This window comes from Panthera onca, chromosome D3, assembly GCF_046562875.1.
Source record: "Panthera onca isolate mPanOnc1 chromosome D3, mPanOnc1 haplotype 2, whole genome shotgun sequence".
In the NCBI taxonomy this organism is placed as follows: domain Eukaryota; kingdom Metazoa; phylum Chordata; class Mammalia; order Carnivora; family Felidae; genus Panthera; species Panthera onca.
The window spans coordinates 9,589,131-9,614,869 of NC_138350.1; the positions used below are offsets into that span (position 1 = coordinate 9,589,131).

General features: G+C 57.3%; 1 protein-coding gene and 1 long non-coding RNA gene across 6 annotated transcripts; one reads left to right on the top strand and one right to left on the bottom strand.

Annotated features, from left to right (window-relative positions):
* Positions 1-22,640, bottom strand: SLC8B1 (solute carrier family 8 member B1). Of its 5 annotated transcripts, none has more exons than XR_014135853.1 (18): positions 22,541-22,640; positions 21,094-21,343; positions 19,094-19,198; positions 15,672-15,824; positions 15,531-15,583; positions 15,323-15,381; positions 15,067-15,171; positions 14,821-14,988; positions 13,774-13,881; positions 12,508-12,561; positions 12,252-12,382; positions 9,335-9,476; positions 7,123-7,244; positions 5,397-5,550; positions 4,634-4,714; positions 3,320-3,384; positions 743-1,165; positions 1-711 (listed from the first exon to the last, which is right to left on the bottom strand). XR_014135853.1 is itself a non-coding variant. In XM_081790693.1 (18 exons), the coding sequence occupies exons 3-18, from the start codon at positions 21,259-21,261 to the stop codon at positions 968-970; spliced, it is 1,866 nt and encodes a 621-aa protein (XP_081646819.1). In that variant the 5' UTR covers positions 21,262-21,343; positions 21,765-21,880; positions 22,541-22,639; the 3' UTR covers positions 1-967. The 5 variants fall into 5 exon arrangements, 4 of the variants coding, with proteins under 4 accessions (XP_081646819.1, XP_081646818.1, XP_081646817.1 ...); XM_081790693.1 differs by adding an exon at positions 21,765-21,880 and having other exon boundaries at positions 1-1,165; positions 22,541-22,639; XM_081790692.1 differs by adding an exon at positions 22,211-22,258 and having other exon boundaries at positions 1-1,165; positions 22,541-22,639.
* LOC144613910 (uncharacterized) lies at positions 1,332-2,032 on the top strand. The gene is made up of 2 exons (XR_013551370.1): positions 1,332-1,543; positions 1,676-2,032. It is a non-coding gene; the product is annotated as an uncharacterized LOC144613910 (long non-coding RNA).
* Positions 22,641-25,739: the final 3,099 nt, after the last annotated feature.

Consider the following 25,739-nt stretch of genomic DNA (forward strand, 5'->3'; position numbering starts at 1 on the left):
TGTGTCCCTTTCTGTACACTTGAAATATTTAATGACTTTTTCACTGGAAAAAAGACAGTTGGACCCCTTTGCCACCGCCGGCATAAGGCGGCCGGGCAAACTGAGAAGGTAGGTGCTCCTTGGAAAGTCAGGTCAGCGGCGGACAGCGGGAAGGCACTGGGGAGCACTCATTCTGTCCCCGGAGCTTTCGGGCACTGTGACCCCGGCCCGGGGCTCCCCCTGAGGTAGGCACAGGGCCACGGTCAATTGACTCCTGTTTCACGGCTGGGGAAACCCAAGCTCAGGGCACAGAGGCGCTTGCGACAGTCGGCAGACAGTCCCGGAGGTAGAGTCGAGGGCTGTGCCGTCCAGGACGGTGGCCGCTGAGGGGGCCAGAGCCACGTGCTGCTAGTTTGGGGCCACTGAGCCATAAGTATGGTAGCACGAATTCCCCCCTCCCCTCCCCCCCGTTTGCTTTGGCTTTTATTAACGTGGCGACTAGAAATCTCAAAGTCCGGTGTCTCCTATTCCATTTCTGTCCGACGGTGCAGCTCTAGAACTCAGCCCCGATGGCCTGAGGCCCGTGGTGTTGTGCCCGCCCTCTGAGTCACTCTGGCTAAGCCCGGGCTCGGCAGCGGTCTGAGTGAGCCCTGAGAAGATGCGGGAAGGCAGCAGGGCGTGACTCCAGGCCCCGGACACGCCGGTGGTCTTCCAGTAACAGCTTGGAAGGCACTCCGTCATCCCCTTCACCCCCAACCCCAGCCTCCGAGAGGCTCCGCCGATCATCCAAGGACGTCTGCCTTCTGTCTGCAACTCTGTCCACAGCGAGGCCCGGTCTCCGACGTCCCGGAAACAAGGCTTAGCTGGTCGCCCCGCCCAGGGCGGGGGCCCCATTCACGGCCCCCCCCCCCACCGGGGCCCGACTTCCATCTTTCTGCCTGCAGTGACACCTCCCGGCCACCAGGCGGCGCCGGCCACGCGGCGTCACTCACACGCTCTTCAGGTGAATCACCCCAAATTCGGTAAGCAGGGCCACCACGAGGAAGGTCACGTAGAAGAGGAGCAGGCAGAAGCCGTAGACTTTGCTCAGCTGGAAGCACTGCAGTGGGACCGAGACCAGGGAGCAGACGAGGCTGAGGCCCAGGGCGCCCGCCAAGACCCACACCAGCAGTCCGTCTGGCTCCAGCTGTGGGGGGATCGGGGGGAGAGGCGGGGTCACCGCGGCCACCAGTCCGTCACCCACCCCTCGCCAGGTGCGGGAGCTCTGGCCCCGTGGGATGGCACGCCCCGCCCTCAAGTTCCACGCTCTGAGCCACCTAACTGGTCGTCACTTGCCATGGTAACCCTAGGAAACTAACACGGTCTGTTACATACGCACCTTCCGTGCAGGTGGTGGAAAGTTCTCGAGCGATACAGAAGAGCGAAAAGAAGTGAAATGACCCTCTCCCTGCTTCCCTGCCTCCTGGACTTAGCATTCGCCTAACATCCACGGGGGACTCGACAACTGGGTGCTGTGCTGGGTGTTTTCACCCACTCCACGTAGCGTCTCATCTGTGCGTCGGGGGTAAGGACCTCCCCCGACGACCTGTGAGGGGAGCGTCTTCACCCCAAGGCACAGGCGAGGAAACTAATTGGTGCCAGAGCCCACGTCCCCGTCCAAGCTCTTAACGACACCCTATCCTGCCTCCCCGCCCAGGGACGAACATGCACACACGCGTGGGATCCACACACGGAGACCCGCACGTCCGTCCTGAAACCAGAAACGGAATCGTAGGCGAAGAAGTACTTAAGAGCAGCTGCGTTTTCCACCCAACACCAGCCCTTGGCCATCCGTCCATGATGCCTTCCATCCCTAAACTCCGCACAAAGGCAGTGGAATGCACACACACACACACACACACACCCCACAAAGAGCAAGAGAAAGGAAGAAATCGGCCCCTTGGGGAGCCAACCCTAAATCCTCATTAACTGGAACTGCCCGGGAATGGATCATGAAAGAAACCTATTAAACCGTGAAGCGTCTAAACAAAATGTGCAGCCCGTGTTTACCTTTTAGAAAAGCAAACTTTCCAAGCAGTCGGTAGCTGTTTGCTTGTGGGCGTGGCTACCTCGAAGGCTGGCCCTGCCGCCAGCTAATTCCAGGCCATTGGCCGCAAGAGTCACCGCCAAGCACAGCCCCTCAGGGAAAGCATGGGTGACGGTTCCCATTGATAACGCCACCTTTCAGCCCCACAGCACCCCAGCTGCTCTCGCGTGGGGGGCCGGGGCGGTGGGTCCTTAAGAACAGAGATGCCCGAGGCACGATGCGAACTGGTGGCCGGGGCGGGGTCGAATCTGCCTCGGGCCGGCTTCCCGTTTGCCCTGAGCAACGTTTGAGACTCGAGAAAGTTCCCCTGGGAATCCTGATTTCTTCTCTAGAAAATGTGGACTATCTGGCCACATGAGGCCCACGTGAATCGCCCACACGATTTGGTTGCCTCCCTGGTCCTGGTAAGGGCTGACCTTTTCCACCTTGTTTGGAATAGGGTTTCTCAAGCCACCTACCTTCATCCGTCCCCAGGGAGCTGCTTTTAAAACGCAGTTTCCAGCCCCCACCCGCTGGAAAGCCCCCAGCCGCTGGAACGCCTGCGACAGGAGGTCTCACGCACCCCTCGGGCATCCTTGAAGCGTTAAGAACCTCCACTCTGCGTCTCAGAATCTTCTCCAAATTTCCCAGGCTCCCTGCTGGGGCTGATTTAATAATCCTCCCTCCTGGCCTGTCCTCTGTGGGCAGTTTGGGCAAAGGGGTTCGGCCTGGCCCTTGCCTCACGCATGCTATCCAGGAAGCTTGTGGGGGTGCCATCTCACCCAGTTCCCAGGTGAGGAGACTGAGGCCCAGGGATGTCCTAACTCACCCAGAGTCACACGGCAGGAGACTTAAAGTGATTGACCGGGACATAAATCCAAGGGCCTTCCTGACCCCCTACTCCCACCCACCCCCACCCCCGCCGCAAAGCTATAGCCTAATTACCCTGGGAACTTGCAAGGAATACATTTTTTTTCAACCCTGCATTCAGGCTGTTTTAAAAATATTCTACACATTCCGACTTGTCACGAGTTCAGGTAACACCTCTTCCCAGCAAGCATATGCTGCTGAGACGGGAATGTTCTCGCACTGGGGGACAGGAGAAAGATGAGGAGAGAGAAACTCCAATCTTGACCTCAGGGCCGTGAGTTCAAGTCCCGCGTGGGACTCCGCACTGGGTGTGAAGGCTGCTTAAAAAAAAAAAAAAAAAAAAAAAAGGAAGAAAGAAAGAAAAATCCCAGAAGGGGCCCCTTGCACAGGGGTCTGGCCACTCACCTTCACCTCCGCGTGGCTCCTGGAGATCTGGAGCAGGCAGCCCAGCCCTACTCCCACTAGGATATCTGCGGCCCGGCTCAGGAAGTTTGCTGGAACAACGCCCCACAACCCCAACCCCACGCCCCCCGGCTTCCCTTGTGGTCTATGCACCCCCAGCCCCCCCAAACCCTGAGGGGACCCTTTCCAGTTTTAGCCCCTTTTAATGTACATTTCTCAAACTGCAAGGAGGAAATGAGTTTGCAGAAGTGCTTGGTCCCTGGTAAGCAATGGGCTTCCCTGCGGCTAGGGGAGGCGACCTGTGACGGAGCACAGGTCAAGGCCATCTACAGGTGTCGTTCAAGGGACGCCACTCCGGGCAGGGCTCCTTCCTTCCCACTCCAACCTGAGGGCTCAGGGGAGGCCACAGCGAGAAAGCCAGGACCAGGTCTCAAAGGGCCACCCCCCGGAAGGCCCTGGCCGGCCAAGGAGTGACAAACGGCCAGTCCCCGCCCACGTTTGCTGGGCACACGTTATGTGCCGGGGCACCGCCCTGGGTGCTTTACCCCGTCATCAGTCTCCACGCCAACCCATTCTGAATTTACAGACTGCTGAGGTTCGGAGAGTAAGATGTGTGCAAAGCCCCGAGGTCACACGGCTGGCGAGTGTTGGCACTGCAGCCGGAACCCGAGTCCGTCTACTTTTAAAGCCCTTTCTTCTCAGCCCCGGGGTGGGGGTGGGGGGGCTCATCCTTGTCTTTCCTGCACAGACCGGGGCGTGGCAAGTTACAGCCCCCAGGCCAAGCGGCCCGTGGGCCGCTGTTATAAATAAAGTTTTATTGGGACAGAGCCACACCCATTCATATCCGTGTTGCCGATGGCTGTTTCCACACGACCACAGCAGAGTCAAGTGGTGGCAAAAGAGGTTGGCAGGGCGCACAAAGTCTAAACTATTTACTCTCCTGCCCTTTAAGAGAAAGCTGGCCACCCCTAACATCTACAGACCACGATGTCCATAAGAAAGGGAAGAGGGTCTTCCAAAGGGCCCGCATAAGCTCGGCATGGGGGCATCTACGAAAAAGAGTATCTGCCGTCCACTGGGGGCTCACCAGGCACCAAGCATTTCTGTCGCCTCATTCAATCCTTACAACAGCCCTTCTGAGGTCAGTCCTCTCAGCACGCCCATTTTACAGATGAGGAAACTAAGGCTCGGGCAGCTCCGTCACCTGCCCAGGGGGTACAGCAAGGGCCAATCGCAGGGGTGGGGCGCCGAGCACGCCCGCGGCCCTCGGAGGCCGGGCCACCAGAGCCGAGGGGAGGGCGGCCCCATGAAGGATACTCAAGATGATGCCCCCGAAACAGGCTGCGAAGGCCATCCGCGGGTAGCCCTGGCGGGCCAGCGTGAAATCTGAGAAGGCGTCTGCGTGGAAACGAGAGACCCCCTTGAGGGGCGGGGAGTGGCTCCCCCTGGCCCTCTGGTCATTCGCTCCCTAATTCTTAACCACAGTCGTTCGGTCAACAAACACCCACGAATGCCCATCTGGGCCTTGCGGTAGCTGGCCGGGCCCTCGGCCACGGCCTCCCACGACATGATTCCCTCCTTCATTCTTTCTGTCCCATTCCCTCCCACCCGGGGTGTGACATGCCATTACGGCCAGCACACATAGCACCTTTATGCAAATTAGAAAAAGGTACCCCGAAAGGTGAATGGAAGATGTGCATTTTAGCCCCCCTGACTCCTTATCTGAATGCTCTTGTGCAGTGCACAACCTGGCCAACCCTACCCGGCGGCAGCAGTTAGAGAAGGGTATATGGGTGCGTGTGTGAATGCCCGCGTAGGTGGCGTACCCCACGTACACGTTCAGCGTGGTTGGCTGTAACGGGGAGCCCCATGTCTACCCATCGGACAAGGGGGAAGAGGCGAGGGCTTCTACAGTCTCCTGGCCCAGATACGGTCCAGGCCATCTCACCCCTATGACCAGTTATGGTCACTCCAGAGCAACAGTGGGCCCGAGCACATGCCCACAGGCACTCTGGCCAGGGGAGCAAAGGACAGTGAAATGCGGGCACTCATCCCAGAAGCCCACCCGGCCCTGCGTCACCTCCGATGCTGTTCCCCCAGGCCAGCAGCGTGAGCCCCAGGACGGTGTTGCTCAGCCGGAACACGACGCCCAGGGACCGCAAGATGTTCACCACCTCTGTGGCGGCTGCGTTGATCCACAGGGCGCTGGTCAGGAAGCCCAGGAAAGCAAAGAGCTGGGGAGGGAACGGTGCGCTGATGGCCCAAGGCCGGTCCCCAGCAGGGATTCGGCCTCAGCTCCCCCATCAGGAAAATGGGATGATCACAGTACCTACCCCCCGAGATTGTCACGAGCATAAATGAGTTAATGCATTCAAAGCAGGGAGCGCCTGGCACACAGTAAGTGCTCAGTAAAATGCTAGCTCAGTGTTACTCTTTAGTCATAGCTCTCTTCAGCTATGGGATGGAAACTCCATCCCCGTTAGCGGGGACTCCCCAGCGCACCCCACCTCCCTCCGGTGCCCAGCAGCTGCTACTCTGCTCCCTGCCTGCTCTAGACACGCCATATACACGGCTGCACACAACACGTGGTCCTTTGTCACTGGTCTCATTCACTCCGCATCACGTCTTTCAAGGTACGCTCCCTGCTGGAGCGTGTGCTGATGCCTTAAAATCCGCAGTTTTTAAAAATCGATAAATAGTAAAAAAAAAAAAAAAAAAAAAAAAAAAAAAGAACATTTTAAGTGAACGCTTAAGAGTAAACTCTGGACAAACTGCCTAAAAGTTCCTCAGGGTGTTGCAGGGTGGAGCGAATGGGAAAAAAACCCACCCACGAACACCGGACAATTCTATCCCTGGAACCTGGCTATTGGAGACACAGGGGTTTCCTGCAGCGGGAAAGAGTCTGGCAATCCCTCGAAAAGTGACCCCACCGTTTCGCCTAGGAATACACCCAGGAGAAACAAAACCTCCCAGCCACGCGTTTTTACACGCAAGTTCACAGCGGTGTTACTCGTAACATCCCCAAAGCAGAAAGAACGTCCGTGAATGATGCACGGATAAGCTAAATGTGCTGCATCGCCATTCGATGGATGGCACTGAGCCACGAAAAGGAGAGATTCACTAATCCCGGCTCATGCCCGGAACGACCTTGAAAACACGACGCAAAGTCACAAAAGGCCACATATTGTGTACGTATGTGTCTGCGAAAAGTCCAGAGCAGGCGAATCCACAGGCACCGGAAGCAGACTGGCAGTGGCCAGGGGGTGGGGGACAGGCGTGGGGTGTCTTTTTTGGTGTTGAAACGCTCCCCAACTGATAATGGTGATGGCTGCACAACTCCGTGAATATGATAATAACCACCGAATCCCATATTTTACAGGGGTGAGTTGCATCAGGATATGTGAATTACATCTCAATAAAATAAAGCTGCTCCAAAAAAGAGAAAGAAAAAAAGAACCTTCAACAGGTACAAAACTGTCCAAAGTGTGGGGCACCTGGGCGGCTCACTTAAGGGGTCTGACTCTTGATTTTGGCTCAATGTTGGTGAGTTCAAGCCTCGCTGGGATTCTCTCTCTCCCCCCTCTTCTCTCTGCGCCCCCCCCCCCCACTCGTGCTCTCTCTCTCTCTCTCTCTCAAAATAAACTTAAAAAAAAAACAAACAAACCCAAAAGTCTCAAAGGTGGCTTTAAAGACCTGTCATCACGGAAAGTGATTACTGGCCTAACTGCCCCGGGAGCACGGACAGACATCTTTCTGGAAGATTCCAGCGTCCCCTCATCCCACCCCGGAGCACCGGAGATTCTTACCCAGTGAAACCTGGGAGGCTCACTGTTGGATGTGGCAAAAAAGGTCACCGCAGCCAGGGCTGTGCCCACAATCACCACCACGGCCCAGACAGGAAAGAGGCCACCGATCTCGTAGATGCCGTCTGCAGAGAGGCAAGAGAGGGACTTGGGACCGCTGCTTCCGCGTGGCCGTGCCTCCTGGAGGGCACACGTCTTCCCCAGAGTGAGTGAGAGGGCTGGCAGAGAGACCCAGGGATAAAAGTCACTTGCACTCCGTCGTTGGACACGCAATGTGCCCAGTGCTGTCCCGGGCACTGCAAGGGGACAGAGAAATTAAAGACAGAGCCCCTGCCTCTTACCCACTGACCCCGGGGCCCCCCGCGTCTGCTCTCTCGACAAACCCGCTCCCCAAAGGAGCCCAGTGAGAGTTATGTGAGCTCCGGGGGCTTCGTAGCAAAACACGAAAAGGAGAAAGCCCCACCTACGGGCAGGCAGCACACGCTGGAATTCTCCGCACGTGACCCTTTCCACCACTCGAAGGCAGTGGAGGGTTGGGCGACCCAGACTCTCCTCCTGTTCTTTTTCAGTCTAGCTCACGGGCTCTCCAGCGTCAGCTGGCGACAGAATTACACGAGGGAGCTGATACACAGAATCGTGTCCCCAGCACACTGTGCCAGAATCTCAGGAGGCGATTCTGACAGAACGTGGTCTGGGCTTTGGAACCTGACGCCTGGGTCAGGGGCCCCTTCCCCTGTATTGGCTAAGCCTGTCCTAGGGGAATTTTAGGAGGTGGCTGGATGTGGGGTGGTCAGGAAGGGCTTCTTCGGGCGCCGAGGATATGAGTCATAAGCAGAGAGAGGGCACGAGGGCCACAGGAGGAGAGGGGAGAGCTGGACCGGGGAGGAACCAAGCAGGTGGTTGGTACGGCATGAGCAGAAGAGGCTGGGGAAGGCGGCGGGCTTGAAGGATGGCCGGCGGGGGTGTGGACTTGTACCAAGAGGCACTGGGGAGCCACGGAGGTCTCGGAGCGGAGAGGCGACCACCACATATGAAAAGTGGCCCTTCAGGAAGAGGGTTCTGGGGGTGGTCTAGAGAGGGAGGCTGGGAGACTCTGACGACAGACACAACACCCCCTCCGGCAGGGAGCCGAGTCCGGGGGCCCCGCTATGCGGTGCTCAGCCCAGCAGGGGGGTCACAAACGCGTTAGCCTGAACCAGAATTTCCCCGGGATGGACCTGCTATCACCGGATGGTGTCGGTACGTGGACAAGACGCTGTCGTGCCACAATCACATCTCAGGCGAGGGATTCCTCCTTCAGAGAAAGTCTCCCTTGGTGCTAATGGGTCTGTGACGTCTCTGACACCTGCTGAACGCCCTCTGGAACAAAGGGCTCTCCAGCCTCTGGAACAAAGGGTTCTCCAGCTTAATTTTTGCTGTGCCTTTACCTTGCACGTATCGGCAATGAAGCCAGTTTCCTACTGGTGAGGCTGATACAGTTTCCTTTGCAGCAAATGTAAGTTTAAGGACAGCTGATTCAAGAAAAATGTCAGACTTAACGGTACACAGAGGGAGAAAAATCAAGAAGATGGCTCATGAGTGACCGACACCTGGGAACTACTCTTTTAAGAAGTCACAGAGATCATGAGAGCAAGGCCCCTGACCCGAGACGAGACCCTCCCGCTCAGTAGGGAATGAAAGGCTGAGGGACGAGACGGCTGGCACCCCCAGGGGGCGCCCTTCTCGGCTCTGGGATCACACCTTGCCCTGCTGGACAGTCTCTGTGCCTCCTCCCCCCCCTCCCCCCCCCGCACCCAAATCAGAGAGGAAACCCCCAGGGAACTTGGGAGCTGTCTCATGCTGACACCCGGCCATGCATTTACATTTGTCACCAGAGTCCCCCCCCCACCTCCACGTGATGCCCAGGGGACAGAGGGATGGGCAGCACGTAATAGAAAGAAGCCTGCACAGCAGGAGTTGGGAAACACCTGATAACACTGGGCATTTCTTTAGCCAGAACAGGTCGGAAAAGGCGAGGGCAGCCTGGCACAGATGGGAGAAAACTCGAATTCCCCAGCCAGGTGCCCCAGCAGGCAACAGGGGGGACGGCCGTGATTCGGACAGCAGGCACCCCCCACCGGGGACGCCCTTCTGCCATCCAGGCAACTCTGCCTTCAGAAACGTGGCCCGGAATGGGGGGCGGGGGGGAGGGGGGCCGGCCCGGGACCATACTCACAGGCGCCCGACTGCAGGGTCAGGGCCAAGACCAGCGGGCTGATCACCAGGTGCAGGCAGTTGAGGGGCCGTTTCCAGTTGCCATCGTCCTTGTCGGGGTCCACAACTGGGACGGTGAGCAGCAGCAGGAACTCCACGGGCAGCTGTCAAGTGGGCGAAGGCAGACGGAGGTCACGAGGGAGGCCCGCGTCCCAGCGGGCTGCGCGAAGGCTTGGGCAGGCCCAGGCTAACTGCCTGTATTAGTGCCGCTGGGACACCTTTGCCAGGACGGAGTGCCTTCCGGCAAGTTCTGGGGAACAGGCTCCTAAAATCAAGGGGCTGGCAGGGCCGCAGCTCTTTCCGGAGACTCTGCGGGAGAATTCGTTTCTTTGCCTTTTCCAGCTTCCAAGGCCGCCCGCATTCCTTGGCTTGCGGCCCCCACCCGGGTCACGCCAAGCTGTGCTTCCTTATCACATCTCCTCCGACTCCGTCCCTGCCCCCCCGCCCCCCTCCTTCCCTAGAAAGAGCCTGGTGATGACACCAGGCCCACCTGGATAATCCAAGAAAATCTCTGCATCTCAAGATCCTTAATCACAGCCGCAAATCCCTTTTTCCATGAGGGTAACATAGTCATGTTTCCAGGGAGCAGGACGCAGGCATGGGGCGGGGGGCAGGGGGCCGTTCTTCGGCTGACCACAGCACCTCGCCCGCTGATCCTGACGACAACCCCGTGCATGGGAACTAATCTTTTCCCACCTTCCAGACGAAGAAACTGAGGCTCAGAGAGGTTACGGAACTTCTCCAAACACACACGGAAGGGTACGGGAAGTTGGGATACGGGGCCAGCTCTGACCGACTCCACACCTTGTGTTTTCAGCCAGTAACTAAATTAGGTAATAACACGGACAGAGTGCTGCCGACTTGCAAACCTCAGAGACATCGTGGGTTTCGTTCCCAACCACCTCACTAGAGCGAATGTCGCAACGAGGCGAGTCAAATGAACGTTCTGGTGTCCCAGTGCACATAGAAGTTATGTTTCCCCTACACCGTCGCCTATTAAGTGCACAGTAGCCCTGTGTCTACAAAAATGTACATCTCTTACTTAAGGAAATACTTTGTTGCTATAAAATGCTAACTGTCATCTGAGATTTCAGCGAGTCGTAAGCACCGACTGCTAAGCACTGACCACAGATCACGACAAATATAATAATAACGAGAAGTATGAAATATCGCAACAATTACCGGAACGTAACGCGGGGCCACAGAATAAGCAAATGCTGTTGGAAAAGTGGTGCCCACAGGGGCGCCTGGGTGGCTCAGTCGGTTGGGCGTCCGACTTAAGCTCAGGTCATGATCTCGCGGTTCTTGAGTTCGAGCCCCGCGTTGGGCTGTGTGCTGACAGCTCAGAGCCTGGAGCCTGCTTCGGATTCTGTGTCTCCCTCTCTCTCTCTGCCCCTCCCCTGCTCATGCTCTGTCTCTCTCTCAAAAATAAATAAACATTAAAAAATTAGGGGCGCCTGAGTGGCTCAGTCGGTTAAGCGTCCGACTTCAGCTCAGGTCACGATCTCACGGTCCGTGAGTTCGAGCCCCGCGTCGGGCTCTGGGCTGACAGCTCAGAGCCTGGAGCCTGCTTCAGATTCTGTGTCTCCCTCTCTTTCTGACCTTCCCCTGCTCACACTCTGTCTCTCACATTGTCTCAAAAATAAATATACATTAAAAAAAATTAAAAAAAAAAAAAGGAAAAGAAAAGGGTGCCCACAGACCTGCTAAACACAGCCTGGCCGCGAACCTTCAACTTGTAAAAGATACGGTGTCTGTGAAGCTTAATAAAGCAAGGTGCAATGAAATGGAGCGTGCCTGTTAAGACAGCGGACCCAGCCCTCCACGTATTACTTTTTATTAAATTGTCACAGCGACCGTGATAGGCTCGATACTGTTCACGATGCTCCGATCCCTTCCCGCGACAGAATTCAACACCCACACGCTTTGCCAAGTGATAGGAGTCTGCAGGATACGTCGCCCTGCCCCACTGAACTTGGCCGTGTGACGAGCTTTGGAACAACGGGCTGTCGGCAAAGGTGATGGGAGTAGAGACTTGAACCGTGCTTGCGAAGTTGGCCTTGGCCTCTTCTGCCGAGACCAGGGCGCATCCCCAGCACCCACGGGCCCCAGAATGAGACGCTGGGTGGACCTACACCTCCGAACACAGCCTGAAGTCCCCCCAGACAGCCCTCAGGCCTTTGAATGAGAAAAAAAGACGGTCATCGTAAGTCGGTGAGATTTGGGGGGCTGTTTCCTGAAGGGCATTGCTGTAGGGCACTGTATCATTGTCCCCATTTTGCTGCGGAGGCAACTGAGGCTCAGAGAGGCCCCAGGTCGCGATGCCACAGGAGCCACCGTGGAGGACGGGTAAGTGTGTGGTACGTGCCTCCTGGAACAGAGGGGCCGAAAATGTCTCCGCGTTGGCGGCCTCCAGGTTCTCTCCGGGAGGAGATAGGGCTGGGAGGTGAGACCCCGCCCCTTTTGCTCTGGGTGGTGAAAGGCAGCTGCAAACCAGCCTGGGCACCCCGCTCAGGTCTACACCTCAGGACACGTTAGCCCGGGGAAGCAGCAAATGGTCAGAACGGCTCAATCTCATTCTCATTGGAGCTCACCTTGACCCAGCCCCAGACCCCCGTTGCCCAGTCAGGAGGGGTCCCCTCCCCTTCTCCCTCTGTCCCAGAGGCTCTCCTTCCTCCACGGTGGGGGCCGAGCCCCAGGTCAGGCCCCCAGCCAAGCTCTATGACTCAGTTTCCCCATCAAGTCCCAGGTAACCTATTCTGAGAGGGTCTCAGCAGACTCCAGCCCCTCCCTTCTCATTTAGCTGGAGAAGGTTGAGCGGCCACTGCCCTGCCGCTGTCGTGGAGCCGTGAGCCTGGCTCCAGGGGCCCCCCTCCTACCTTGAGCACCTTGAGGGCCCTCCAGTACACGGACTTGTTCCTCCACTTCCTGTAATCCAGGGGGTTGAGGGCCCGGGCCAGGATCTGAGCCGTGGTCTCCTGATAGAAGAGAAGCGGCCGGTACTCTTCGCCTGGGTGTGCAAGGGGGAGTGTGCGGCTGGCTCAGCTTCCAGGAACCCCGCTCCCCTCCCCACTTCTTTACCCCCAGCCCTGCCCTGGTACCCCCACCCCCGCCGGGCACGGAGACCAGACTCACTGTAGTCGTAGCTGTTGGAAGACACTGGTTCCACCTCAGAGTCTGAGAGCATCTCTGTAGGAGAGAGGGGTGTTTCGCACGAGCCGGCCAGGGAGCCCGGACGCTCTCCACCACCATTCCAGCGCGGGACAGCCCCGGGACAGGGCAGTGTCCAGGGCCCAAGCGTCCAGGCCCTCTGGAGCTCGGATTGCTCAGAATCCCTTCGCACGCCCAGGATTCTTACCGAGTGAGAAAGTCTAACTCAAAAAACATCTTCAAATGTAACGTAAGGGCGTTGGAAGAGGTAATTCAAACATTTGCTGACTTCAGTTTGGGACCTTCCAGAATTTGGAACCCATCCCATGTTTCTCTGTCAGTCTGGAACTTTCCTTGGAAGTCCTCTGGAACGCTTACAGCCTGAGCCCGGCAAAGAGGGGCCTAAAATCAAAATGGTCTTTCTCAAGTGAGGAGTCACGGCCAGCCCTAGTTCTGCCTCCGTGTGACCTTAAGGGCCCTCTCCGGGGGGCGCCTGGGTGGCTCAGTCGGTTGGGCGTCCGACTTCGGCTCAGGTCACGATCTCGCGGTCCGTGAGTTCGAGCCCCGTGTCGGGCTCTGTGCTGACAGCTCAGAGCCTGGAGCCTGTTTCAGATTCTGTGTCTCCCTCTCTCTCTGACCCTCACCCGTTCATGCTGTCTCTCCCTGTCTCAAAAATAAATAAACGTTAAAAATAAAAAAAATTAAAAAAAAGGGCCCTCTCCAGGCTTCATTTCTCCCTCTTCCTCCAGCCTGATGGGCTATGATGGGTCTGGAAGACGGCACAGGGGTGATGTGTGCTGAAATCGGAAGGCTCAGTTCCCACCGGGGAGGAGAGGAAAAATCATGGCAGACTTCCTGTAGGGGGAGTCACCGGCACCCGCGTGTTGTTCAAGGGTCGGCTGCGCGTGCGTGTATGCACGTGTGTTGGGCATGTATTTGCGTACGTGGGTGTTACGCGCGTATTTGTGTATGTGGCAGCGTCACTGGATGTGAGCCGTGACGGCTCTTGGATGTCGCCCTGGAAGGAGCACGGAGCAGGAGGGACTCGAGAACCTGGACAGGCAGCTGGGGGAGAGGCCTCACCAGCACCGGCGAAAGTGTGGAGGCGGGACCTTGGTGAGAACGGGTAGAAAAAGTACACAGAGGAGCTGGACGATGACATTGGCCTCCAGAGATCTAAGGGAGCAGCGAAGGGCACAGAGGGGGCCAGCCCCCGCCGGCCTCTCTCGGGAGCTCGACCCAGACCCTTACCTGGGGTGCCTGGCATGGAATAGACCAGGGACCTCCTCCGCTGCCATCGGTACAGCCAGGTGCAGACAACCACGGTAAGCACATAGAACACGTACAAGCCTAGGTAGCCTGCGGACAAGGGCGCGGGCTGTCACCAAGCGGCATCCTGGCCACGGGCCCAGAGCAAAGGGCTGTCAGCTCCCCTGGTGCCTGGTGCCGCTGGTCTGTGCCAACCTAGCCCCGCGCCCGCAGGGAAATGGCAATTTCCTGGAGCCCCCACCCCACCACTCTGCTCTCCTTGGCCCACCTCCCCTCCCTGCCCCCCACGGTCTGGAAATCAAAGAGGAGACGCCCGACACAGACAGTGGCCTTCGGGACCTGAGTCGAGCGCTGAGGGCGGGTGTCCTGCTCTGCGCCCTGGGAAGCGGGAGCCCCAAGACCGCAGCCCCCGAGCTCTGGCTGTGCCGGGTTTGGCCAGCAGGGGGCCCGCCAGCAAATCAGCAGGTGGCAGGAGAGGGTCTGCCACCCTCTCTTCCAGGCTCCCTCCCCGGCGTGGTGCCCGGTCTCGGGCGGGGCGGGACCCTCTGTGACTTGTCGCTCTCGCCCTTGGTGGCACCAGGTCTAGACCTCCAGTCCTCACTAGGCTCCGGCTAGCATGCCCTGCCCTTTCCGGGGCTCCTACTGTGCTGATCCCCAGATGTCTCTGCATCTCAGTGCCCCTCGTGGGTGTCCGTAACCCTTTATAAATTGTGCCTCCACCCGCGTCACCTGAGTCAGGAGTGGAATGCGTGCGCAGCAAGGACCCCGACGGCCACCGTCAGCACCCTGGCTCTACTGCTTGTTAAAATGTGACATCGTGAAGGTCTGCAACACCACCCCAGTCTCCGCCCTGCCCCCTTTGGTTATCTGAACTGTAGGTTCCTTTTTTTTTTTTTTTTTTTTTTTTGCTCAGACCAGCTTGAGTAGGGTTACCCCTCACTTGGGAACCCAGAGGGACCTGTGCCCCACTGGCCTGCCACCCGCCAGCCCTGGGTGATGGATGACCCACCCAGCCCCGCGGCTGCTCACCCAGGGCCCATGCGAGCGTGACTCTGCCCAGGTAGAGCGCGGTGAAGGTCAGGAACACGGCCACCATGTAGAAAACGATGTCCCGGAGGAAGGGCCTGGAGGCGGCCGTGAAGGGGCGCAAGATGGCAATGCCACCGGCCACCACGGTGGTCACCAGCACACCCGCACCTGGGGGAGAGGACGGCGTGCTCAGCCCGCCCTGCACCCACTCCCGCTGCCCCACCCCCCCAGCCGGGCCACTCTTACCGAACAGAGCCCCCAGGGCCAGGCCGGCGGTGCGCGGATCCGAGAAAGCCACCAGGGCGCTGAAGATATCAGGTGCACCGTTCCCAAAGGCCAGGAAGGTGACGCCATGGGGGGGGTTGTCAAGGGGACATAGACCAGGGCCCCCGGCCCGGCCGGGCCTTTCCTGGGCCACGAGCCACACCGCCCTGTCTCCCAGCCACCCCTCGGACTGCCCTCCCTCCCTCCCCCCGGGGTGCAGGCCCCGGACAAAAGGATACTGCCACATTGTGAGAAAGCTTGAGCAAGGTGCAAATGGCTGACAGGTTCGGGCAGAAACTGCGGAGAGAAAGGCACCAGTGTGGGCCTCCCCGGCGGGTGGTCCCTGCCCACCTCCTTCTCCTAAACACGGGGTCACCCGAATGCCAACCCCCCGGGGGCTCTGTTCCCATCTAGAAGCAGGTCCGAGAGCCCAAGGCCAAACTCACAACTTTGCGGCGGTGACTCCCAGAATCAGAAACAGGTAGAGCAGCCAAAAAGCCTGGAGGGGCGGCCGGAGAGGGGAGGGAGGGTTAAGTCCGGCCCGGGCCACTGGCCCCTCTCACCAGCTCCCCGGGGCAGGGCCTCACATAGAGGGTGATGGCCAGAGGGAGCAGGTTGGGCGGGAGGTGACAGAAGATGCCCTCGAGGTAGTTGAGGTAACCCCCTTCGCTGCGGCAGTCAGGGTTGGTCCTGATGAAGTCACAGCGGTCAGAGACATTCAGGCCGCACACCTCACGACACTGCAGGGGTGGGGGGGGGACATGTCAGGGGTAGACGCCCTGAGGGCAGCCGGACCGGGACCATCCAAGCAGCTGAAGACAAGCTCCTTCGGCCCGACCCCTAACCGCCACCCCCCCCAAGTGCCAACCGCATACTTTAATTTTTTCAAATAAACTCGTGTTTGAAATTAACACAAGTAAGTCACGAATACATATTGGTTTCCAAACACAAATATGTACGGATTTCTAAATCCCCCATTCTCTTCCCTACCCGCCACAATCCCACCTCTTCCCAAAGGCCCCACCCACCGATGGTTTCCTGAGTAACCTGACAGGCATAATGACCTTGTATATACATCCTAGTACACAGTTTGTCTTGTTTTACAGAAACGGATCCGTCTTCAATCTCTTCTTCTTACAATGTGCTATTATCACTTCACATACACGCCGTGTGTTAATATATCGGTACACATTACGAGGAAGAAGCTGACAGAAGTCAAAGCGTTCTGAGTAGGCCAGGAGCTTAAAATGTATCTCAATTAACCTGCCCCACAATCTTTCAAGGAAAGCCCTATTATCGTGCCCGGTGCACAGATAAGGACACGAAGGCAGTGTCCTGGGGTCCACTCAGTGGTAGACAGGGTGGGAATCCAGTCGGTTTGAGCCTCTAGAACCCTGTCCTTAACCATCACACTCCCCCTAGACTCCCCGCCGATATATTTCAGTTCTTTAATTTTCAAGTAGGCTTCATGCCCAGGGCAGAGCCCAACGCAGGGCTTGAACTCACCACCCTGCGATCGAGAGTCAGCACGCTTAATCGACTGCACCACCCAGGTGCCTCTCCCTGCCGATCTGTTTAACAACAACGGAGGAGTATTTTATACTCTGAAGGATGCACAGGGGAGGTAACATTTCCCTACTGGCAGGCCTATGGGTGTGTCTGATTTTTCAATATTGCCAACAATAAACTTCCTTGCATGTGACTGAGTACATGTGAAACGATTTTGAAAGAGAGAATTCTAGAAGTAAAAGGGCTGAGTCAGAGTGTATCATAGTCTGGGTTCCTCCAGAAGCAACTGGGACACAAGGATTTATAAGTAAGTATTTGGAAGAAAAAAAAATTTTTTTATGAAAAAAAAAAAAGTATTTGGGAGCTGTATTGAATACAACTCCCAAAATGAGGCGGTGGGGAAGGAAAAGAAAGCTACCAGTGAGCCTGGGCTGGGACCACGCCCACCTTGGACTAGTAATCCCGCCGGCAAGGGAGCTGGGGTATTTATACACTGACTCCTACCGGTCACTAGCTGGCTCCCCAGCACTTCTTCTCTCCATGCTTAGGGGCAGTTCCAGAAAAAGATGCTGGCAACTGGAAGTCAAGAGCAGCCCAGCAAAAAACGGTAATGCCCAAAGGATAGGGGCGGGGCCCTGCCCACGTCTCTCGCAGAGACAAATACCTTAAAGGTTCCGTGGGTTTGGCCAAAATCCCCGCCCCCGACCCTACTTATTATACACAGTACTTCTCACTAAGTCCTGTCCAGGCCAGCGCGGTAGGAATCTCCTTGTCGCTAAATCGCAAGTCCCTGATTACTTGCCAAGTGCCCTTCTCGTGCGCGAACGGTCATGTGTGTTCCTTCTTCAAACTGCCAGAGTTTTCAGTTGGAAGCTCTCTGTATGATGGATGTTTGCCCTTTGTCGGGTCTGCAGCCTAGGATTTCCCTCCCCTTTCTCAAACTTTTAAAAGCTCTGAGGGGCACCTGGGTGGCTCAGTGGGTTAAGTGTCGGACTCCGGCCCAGGTCATGAAGTCGCAGTCCGTGAGTTCGAGCCCCGCGTCCGGCTCTGTGCCGACCGCTCGGAGCCCGGAGCTTGCTTGCTTGGGATTCTGGGTCTCTCTGGCTCTCAAAGAGGAATAAATGTTACCCCCAAGAATTAAAAAAAAAAAAAAAAGCTTTGTAAATACCGCCTTACCCCCATTAGGAGGGCTGCTATTAGGAGGGCTGCTATATAAAGCAAACAAACCTGGAAAATATCAAGTATTGGCAAGGATGGGGAGAAATCAGAACCCACACGCACTGTTGGTGGGAATGGAAAACAACGGTGGGGCAGATCCCCCCCAAAATTAAGAGAATTACCAGTCCAGGGAGGAAAGGCACCACGTGGTGACGAGTGATCGCTGCTGTTTGGGACGTATGAAAGCTGTCAGGACAATAAATCCTAAGAGTTCTCATCATGAGGGGGAAAAATATATATATCTCTTTTTCTTTCTTTCATCTATATGAGACGAGAGATGTTAACTAAGCTTCCTGTCCTCGCTTCACATAACTCGTGATGCCGGACGCCTTCAACGGCGGCAGTGCCGGATGTCCGTTCTATCTCAATAAAACTGGGAAAAAACCAGATCGGGTAAATCCACTTCCGGGTATATGCCGAAAAGAACAGAAACCCAGGTCTCAGAGAGAGACGAGCACACCCACGTTCCTCGGCACTATTCACAAACCGCCCAAAGGTGTAGAAGCGACCCCCAGGGTCCCGGAGGGATGAACGGACGACGAGGTGTGGCATATCCATGCGGTGGCCTAGGACTCTGCCTTCAGAAGGAGGGAAATGCCGCCGCCACCACACGACGGACGGGCCGCATGGGGACCCTAACGGATGGCGCTGTGCTCGGTGCAACGAAGCTAGTCACCGAAAGGACAAACGCTCCTCAGCTCTGTTTATCGGAGGTGCGTGGACCAGTCCAATTCGTAGAGACAGAAAGCAGACAGCGGAGGGGGGGGGATGGGGGAGGGGGAGATGGGGAGGGGACAGATGGGGGTGCGGCGGCCGCATTACAGTGAAAAGACGGTGACCTTGAGGTTATGTATGTTGCACCGTAATTTAAAGAGAAACCACGTAGTCAAATCGCGCCTCCACCCCCTCCAGCCCTCTCCGAACTCCCACCGACCTCAGACTGGGGGAGGGGAGATGTTGGGTCTCTGAGCCCTCTGGCCACGGCCCCACCCCTGCTGGCTGGCTCTCAGGCGAGGCAACTGCTGTATCTACTGCGCATGTCTTCCCTGGGGGCCGCTGCACCGCGGCCTTCTTCCTCCATGTTCATCCACATTCATCCTCCAATTCTTGGGTTCCCCAGATGCTTCCTCCAGGAAGCCTTCCCCGACTACCTGCAGCCTAGGGTGGATCCCCCCCCACTTATAAATTCTCATCACCCCAGGTGCCCCCCCTGCCAAGCACCTATGTGTTCTGAAGTCCCCAGCGATTCGTACGTAGGCTCACACGCTTGTTAAGTGCCCACCTCGCCACCAAAGCCTTGCACAGTGCCCAGCACACAGTAGGTCCTCAGCAACTGTTTTGCCACACGCTGTGCCGGGCACCATCGCACTCGGTCTTCGTGACAGACCTGGGAGGTTGGTACAATTGTCTCCATTTGATAGATGAGAAAACGGAGGCACAGAGAGGCAAAGTGATTGCCCAAGGGCGGTTTCGAACTCAGCTCTTTCCAAAAGTGACGAGCTGAAGCTCCTGGGGAACCAGCCCGGTGGGGCAGGGGTAGCCTCCCCTTCCAGCCCGCACCCCCTCCCCCCTCCTTGTCCTCAGGGTCAGCCAGGGAGACAGGCCCAGCCCCGGCTTGTCTTCATTTCCCTGACATCAGAGCGAGCCAGCAAGGCGGGTCCCCCACATCAGCCTCCGGAATCACATTCTTCTACAGCGTGCCTGCCCCCCATCCCAAGGAAGTCATGCCCTCCCCTAAAGCCCAGCAGCACCCGTCCCCAGCTCTCTGCCCTGGGGTGGCAAATTCACGGTGGCACTGCCCTGAGTCTGGGGTGGACTTTTCGGTTCCTCCCCATTCCCTGAGTCACTAAGGACACCCAGGGGAGTATTTGGCCCTCTCCTGGCTCTGGCTTCCCCTCCCGGACCCTCAGCACTCTCATCTATGGCAGAGATGTGTCCCTAAATGGGGGGGACGGGGGGAGTTGGGGGAGAATTTGTTGAGCGTGCCTCCGTGCTGGCCTAAGTGCTCAATAACTCAGAGATTGTCTGGCACAAGCCACAAGTTATTCCGGTTTTCCTGCCCCCGAGGAGCATGCCCTGAGAGGCTGCGGTGAATTTTATAACCACACGAACCACAAACCACTTTCCCATCTGTAAAATGGGTATAATTACCCGTTCACCTGCCTCCGAGGGTGGGCACGAACGTACTCTGCGGCCCTACAACACTGGCGTGGGCACTGAACACCCCCAGCTCTTCGGTGCAAGAGGGAGGAGTTTGTAATTCATTCTCCCGAGGGGGAATGGCGGGGACTCCAGGGGTCACGGTGACCAGTCCCCTGCCTTCAGTCTTTCACTTGGGATCTACTGTGATCTCTCCCCTGCTCGCAGACATCGGAATGGCGTGATGCAAGTTCCCGCAGCCTGTCTCAATGGCCCCCACCCTCCCTGTCTTGGAGAAGGACTTCCTGCCTCTCACTGAGACATCTGCCTTTCTCCTCCCTCCATGCATCCGAGTCAACAGCACCACCGTCCCCCCCTGGAGATCTCTCTTTCTCCCACCACCTCATCTGTTGGTAGATCCCACGCAGTGTGCCCCCAACATTTATGCCAGATCCCCACCCCCCCGCTGCTCTCCCTGCTGCCACCCTCACTCCTCTCAATCTACTCACCCCAGAGAAGCCAGAGAGCTCTTTTGAAGAAATAAATCAGATTCTGACAACACTCCGCTTACAACTCTCCACGGACTCCCAACTATTGTAAACAAATATCACCTCCTAGCCTCAGCCTGTAAGGCCTTTTCTAACCTGGCCACGGCTACCTCTCCATCCTCATCTCTTAACATTCTCCCCCTCGCTCGCCCTGTACCAGCCACTCTGGCCTCCTCACTGCTCCAGGAACATGCCAGGCTTGCTGCTGCCCCAGGGCCTTTGCACTTGCTGTCCTCTCTGTCTGGAATGCTCTTTCTTCCCCAGATGTCTGTATAAGTGACTTCCTTTTTCCATTCGGGGCTTGGTTCAGAGGTCAGTGTCTCACAGAAGCCACCTGTGACCACCCCTTCGGAACTCACTGAAAATACACCCTCCTCATCACAGCTCCCGCTAACGTCTTACCACCTGAAATGTACATGTTTTACTCCTTGATCTGTCCTCCCAGAAGACTGTTCGCTCCATGAGGGCAGGGAATTTTGTCTTTATCATTCCCTGGTATGTCCCAGGGTTCAGCTGGGTACCTGCCACATAGCAGAGACCCAACAAATATTCGTTGATTGGGGGAATATACCCCCGCCTGATGCCAGCTTCCTACCTGGATGTACACGTCTGCTGTGGGGGTCTGCTTCACATCTGAGGCTGAAAACGGGGAGCTCATGTGGGTCCCTGTAAATGGGCCCCTGGCCCCGGACACGGTCTCCACCATCCGCAGCACAAGGAACAAACTCAGCACCCGGTGCAGATCCTTCTGTCTGCGGGTCATCGGCCCCCACGGAGCCTGGCCCGCGCTCTCCCCTTCCCCTTCTGCAGCGTTTCACTTCCAAACAGCTGCTAGCTCCAGTGGCCTGCAGGGTGAGGTGAGAACGAGGGACAGTGTCACCAAAGAGCCCAGGCCCCAGCAGGAGGGGACTGAAAACGTTTTCAGCTGAGGAGCTGCCCTCCGTCCTGCCCCCCCGCCAAAGGAAAGCCAAATGTAGAAACCCACCCCCTGGATGGAGGCTCTCTGGAGGGACCCAACTCACCCAGCGGGCAGGTTAGTTACGCCCTTCTTCCTAAGCCCCCAGGTAGCGTCTCCATGGAGACGCAGGCCTCTCCCACCTACGCCCACCCCCTAGCCTGAGCCGGGACCCTCAGGGCTGCAAGGAGGAATCCTGGGACTCCAAGGGGATTCTAGCTCCAGGGACCAGGGGGGTGAAACAAATATGGGAAGTGGGCAGTGTGGGGGGGGGGGCAGCTTGGCAAGCCCTCAAAACAACGGAAACATACTCGTGGGGGTGCACTTGGCCTTTGGGCCACCGATTTGAGGACGGCGAAGCAGTGCGGTTGCAGGTCCCGCAGTGAGCTAAGCACTTATCACAGATGACCTCACTGAATTCCCAGAACTGGCCAAGAAAAGGCACTGTTATTATTTCCATTCTACAGATGAGCAAACCTGGGCACAGAGCCAGGTCTGTTTCCCCAGCCGCCGTGCCTCACCTCTCTCATCCAGCCCTCAGGACAGCGGTGGAGAGGTCACCGTCCCGCCCCTTGCACAGAGGAGGGAGCGGGGCTCCGAGGAGTTCCCTAACCTGCCCAAAGTCACATGGCAGGGAGGTCCCAGAGCCCACAGCTCCTGGGATGGGGAAATCAAGGCCCAGAGGGAAGTGCGTTGCTCAAAATCACACAGCCTGTTAGCAGCCGAGCTGAGCTGGGTCCTAGCATCTGCCTTTTACCTCGACACCAGGGCAAAGCCAGCTTTCTTTCCTCCCAAGGAAATCAAACTGGAAACAAAACAAAACAAAACAAAAACAGGTCCTGGGCACACCGATGTCCTTCTTCTGGCTCTCTCACATGTTATATACACGAGCATGCTTTGTTTTTGCCCTCACGAGAAGCGAAGTCCAGAAAACCACACTGGGCTTTTTTGTTTGTTTGTTTTTGTAATTCTTTACACAGATGTTTCTCAAGGACCTGACCAGGCAGGAGGGGGAGGGGGAGACCCCAGAAGAAAAGAAGGGAAGAGGAGGGGGCAGAAGGGGCCCGTCCCTGCGCTCTTTTCTTACCTGGTGACTTTCCCCCTCTTCTCTTGTTTTCTGGAACTTCACTTGGCACCTACTTGGAACCGGACACCGCAAGTTTCCAATCCGGTAACGGCCACTTACAGAGCCGAGCGGCCTTGGGGAGGTCACTTCGCCTCTCTGAGCTTCTGATCCGGTATCTGCAAAATGAAGCCACATGCTGGCCCATCGGAGCACATAGTAAAAGCTCAATAAGTGTCTGAATCTCTGGCGTCCCCAGCTTGAGGGTCAGGACCTCCCTCTCTGTGGACGACGGATTGCTTGTACTCATTCACAAAGAGAGCATGTATCGAGCGCCTTCTGTACGCCTGTCCGAAGCCCAACGCTCATTAGATGTGCAGTCCTGATAGGAAGAGGCGGGCACAGGAAGTTGGGCTTCAACCCCATCTGCGGCTGCACTTTCTGGGTGCGAGACCCCGGGAACATCAAAGTGTTTCCTAATCTCTGAGAAAATTGAGAAGTTGAAGTCCGGGTGCCCGGCCCTCAGGCGGCGCCCCGGCGGGCGAGGAGGCTCCGCTTACCTCTGGCCGGGCCTCGGACCCGCAAACTCCGAACCTCGATCCCGCCGGGCCTCGCGGCCTTCCCGGTCCCCGGCCGCCGGCCCGCGCAGCCGGACCTTTCGCCCCCGTCGCCGCCGACCTGGGCGCCCGGCCCGCTGCAGAGTCCTGGGCACTTCCCCGGTTCGTCCCCGCCCCGCCCCACCTTGGCCCCGCCCCCGCTGGCCCCGCCCAAGGACACGCCCCGAAAGTTGGTCCCGCCCCCTCCCTTAAAGGCACAGGCTCCCGCGAGGTCCCGGGGAGGTCTCGGGGCTCCTCCCCGCCAGCCGCCCTCCTTTCTCAGTCTCCAGTCTGTAGGTTTCGCCGTAGAGGATCCGGCGGAAGCTGAGATAAAACCTGAAGGGTAAAGAGAGCAGGAGGCCGGAGAGGGGCAGTTAGAGAATGAAATGAGGAGGCTTACTCCTAGATGCTTCTGGTAAAATCAGCGGTGATAAGGGGCGCTCGAGAGGGTCCCAGGAGAGGCGGGTCCCGCAAATATTCCGGCTGCCCTGCCTGAAATGCCTCCGTTCTCGAGACCTCCTGATTGGGGTCAGCACTCTCTCTAGTAGCATCGCTTTTAAAAGAGGAATAAGGCAAATAAGTCAAGACAGGGGAGTCGGCGCTCTACTCGTACCCCTCCCCGATTCCCAGCCCCTGGGGAGGTTCGCGTCTTCGGCGTCTTTCCGAGGGCTGGGCGGCAGGACAGCAGGTTGGAGCTGGGGCCGACGTCCCCTCCACGGCGGCTCCGCAGGCTCGCTCCGCCCCCCGCCCTGGCACGTCCCTGACTCTCCCGGTGCCCCGCTTCACCATCACCTGCCGGAGGCGTTTGGGGCCCCTCAGCGTCCAGCCCTCGCGCCCCTTTCTGATCTCATCTTGTACCCGCCCCCCCCCCCCCCCGCCGCCACCCCCTCCCGCTCTGTCCCGGGGAGGGTTCCCCATTCCCTGAACACCCTGCTGTTTACACGCGGCCAGCACCTCTGTTCCTTCTGAGCTCCCTTCCCCGGATGCCACGCTTCCCTTTTCCACCTGACAAAAATCTTCCTCATGCGCCTGGCCCACCCTCCCCCCAGCCTCCGTTGCCCCCACCCTCCCGGGTTCCTCACCGTCAGAAAGAGCATACCCCTGGGTCCCCACTCTGGGACACGGATGACACGGTGGCCCAGTGCATGATATATTTGGACTCTCAGAGCGTCTGGTTTCTTTGCAACCTTTGGTAAACACACTCTAAGAGCCTCACTTTCCTTCCCTGGCAAATGAGGTTGATAACAGTACCTACCACGTGGAGTCCTTGCAAAATGATTCCAACACTGTGTGTAAAGGCCTGGGCCTTATGCCTGGGGGCTGAGTGAGTACTCCCTCCATGGAAGGCATCGTGGCAACCATTATTTCGTGAATCCTGCAATATAGGGGCTTACACGCCTGATCCCTCACCAGCTGGGAGTCCATCCGAGCAGGGAGCAGGCCAGGGGTGCCCACAGCTAGTGTCTGTGCAGGGGAATGACTGCGCCCCCTCTGTGGTCAGCTGTTCCCGGGGCACCCGCTGCTTGGAGAAGTAGCTCTGAAATTGCTGAGTTTGGAACCAAAGTCCTCCTTCCCTAAGGGGCCCTAACTGGTACTTGGTGTCCCAGCCAGCAGAAGAAACTCAGTGTCACCATCTAGGTCAGCTGTGCAAGCAGATCACTATCTCCTGGTCTCCCAGGGCTGCGGGGGTGGGGAGGGGGGGTGGGGAGGAGGGAGGGTATGTGTTGAGAGACCCCAGGAAAGAGCCAAGGGAGGGAAAGACTCATGGGGGACAGAGAGGGGAGACAAATGGGGCCTGGGACACAGCCCGTGGTTTGCCCTTGCCCTGGTGGACAGTGTTCAGGGTTAAGGCCTGTTTCCCAGTCTGGGAAAGGCCATTTTTTAAAAATCTTTATTTATTTTTAAGAAAGAGAGAGAGAGAGAGAGAGAGAGAGAGAGAGAGAGAGAGACAGCAAGAGTGCACGCACTTGCACAAGTAGGGGAGGGGCAGAGAGAGAAGGAGACACAGAATCCAAAGCAGGCTCCAGGCTCTGAGCTGTCGGCACACAGCCCGACGCGGGGCTTGAACTCACAAACCGTGAGCTCGTGACCGGAGCTGAAGTCAGATGCTCAACCAAGCCACCCAGGCGCCCCTGGGAAAGGCCATTTGGATATCATGAGTCATCATAGGAGTAGCCTCAGGAATCACCCAATCCAAGTTCAAGTTCTAACTCTGCCATTTACTGGCTACCTGACCTCGGACAAATCATTTCATCTTTTTGAGACTGACTTTCCCCATCTGGAAAATGGGTTGGTAACAGCACCTAACGGCACTCACGGGACTGTCGTGAGATTATATATGTAAAACCCATAACCCACTGCCCGGTACTGGTAAGAGCTGAACACACGGAGGTTGCTGTTATTATCATCATTATCACCGTCATTACTATTGCTGAGGGTGGAAGAGCCTGACCCAGGGTCTGACACCCAGCGGGTGAAAACGTCGATGTTGAATGAAGGATTTCACGCTTGCATCGGGTGCCTATAGCCGCCCTCCGCAAACAAGCACGTTTTATTATATGTCGGAGTTTCTACGGGTCGAGAATTCGGGAAGGGCCCCCTCGGGTGGTACAGGAGCAGGGCTCTTC

Excerpts from the sequence above, each read along its gene's own strand:
- SLC8B1 (XM_081790691.1), bottom strand. The coding sequence starts at position 21,261 with ATGACCCGCAGACAGAAGGATCTGCACCGGGTGCTGAGTTTGTTCCTT. Across the intron at positions 14,989-15,066 it reads GGCCCTGGGGGCTCTGTTCG|GTGCGGGTGTGCTGGTGACC; the intron begins GTAAGAGTGGCC and ends CCTCTCCCCCAG. Across the intron at positions 1,166-3,319 it reads GGAGCCACGCGGAGGTGAAG|CTGGAGCCAGACGGACTGCT; the intron begins GTGAGTGGCCAG and ends ATCCCCCCACAG.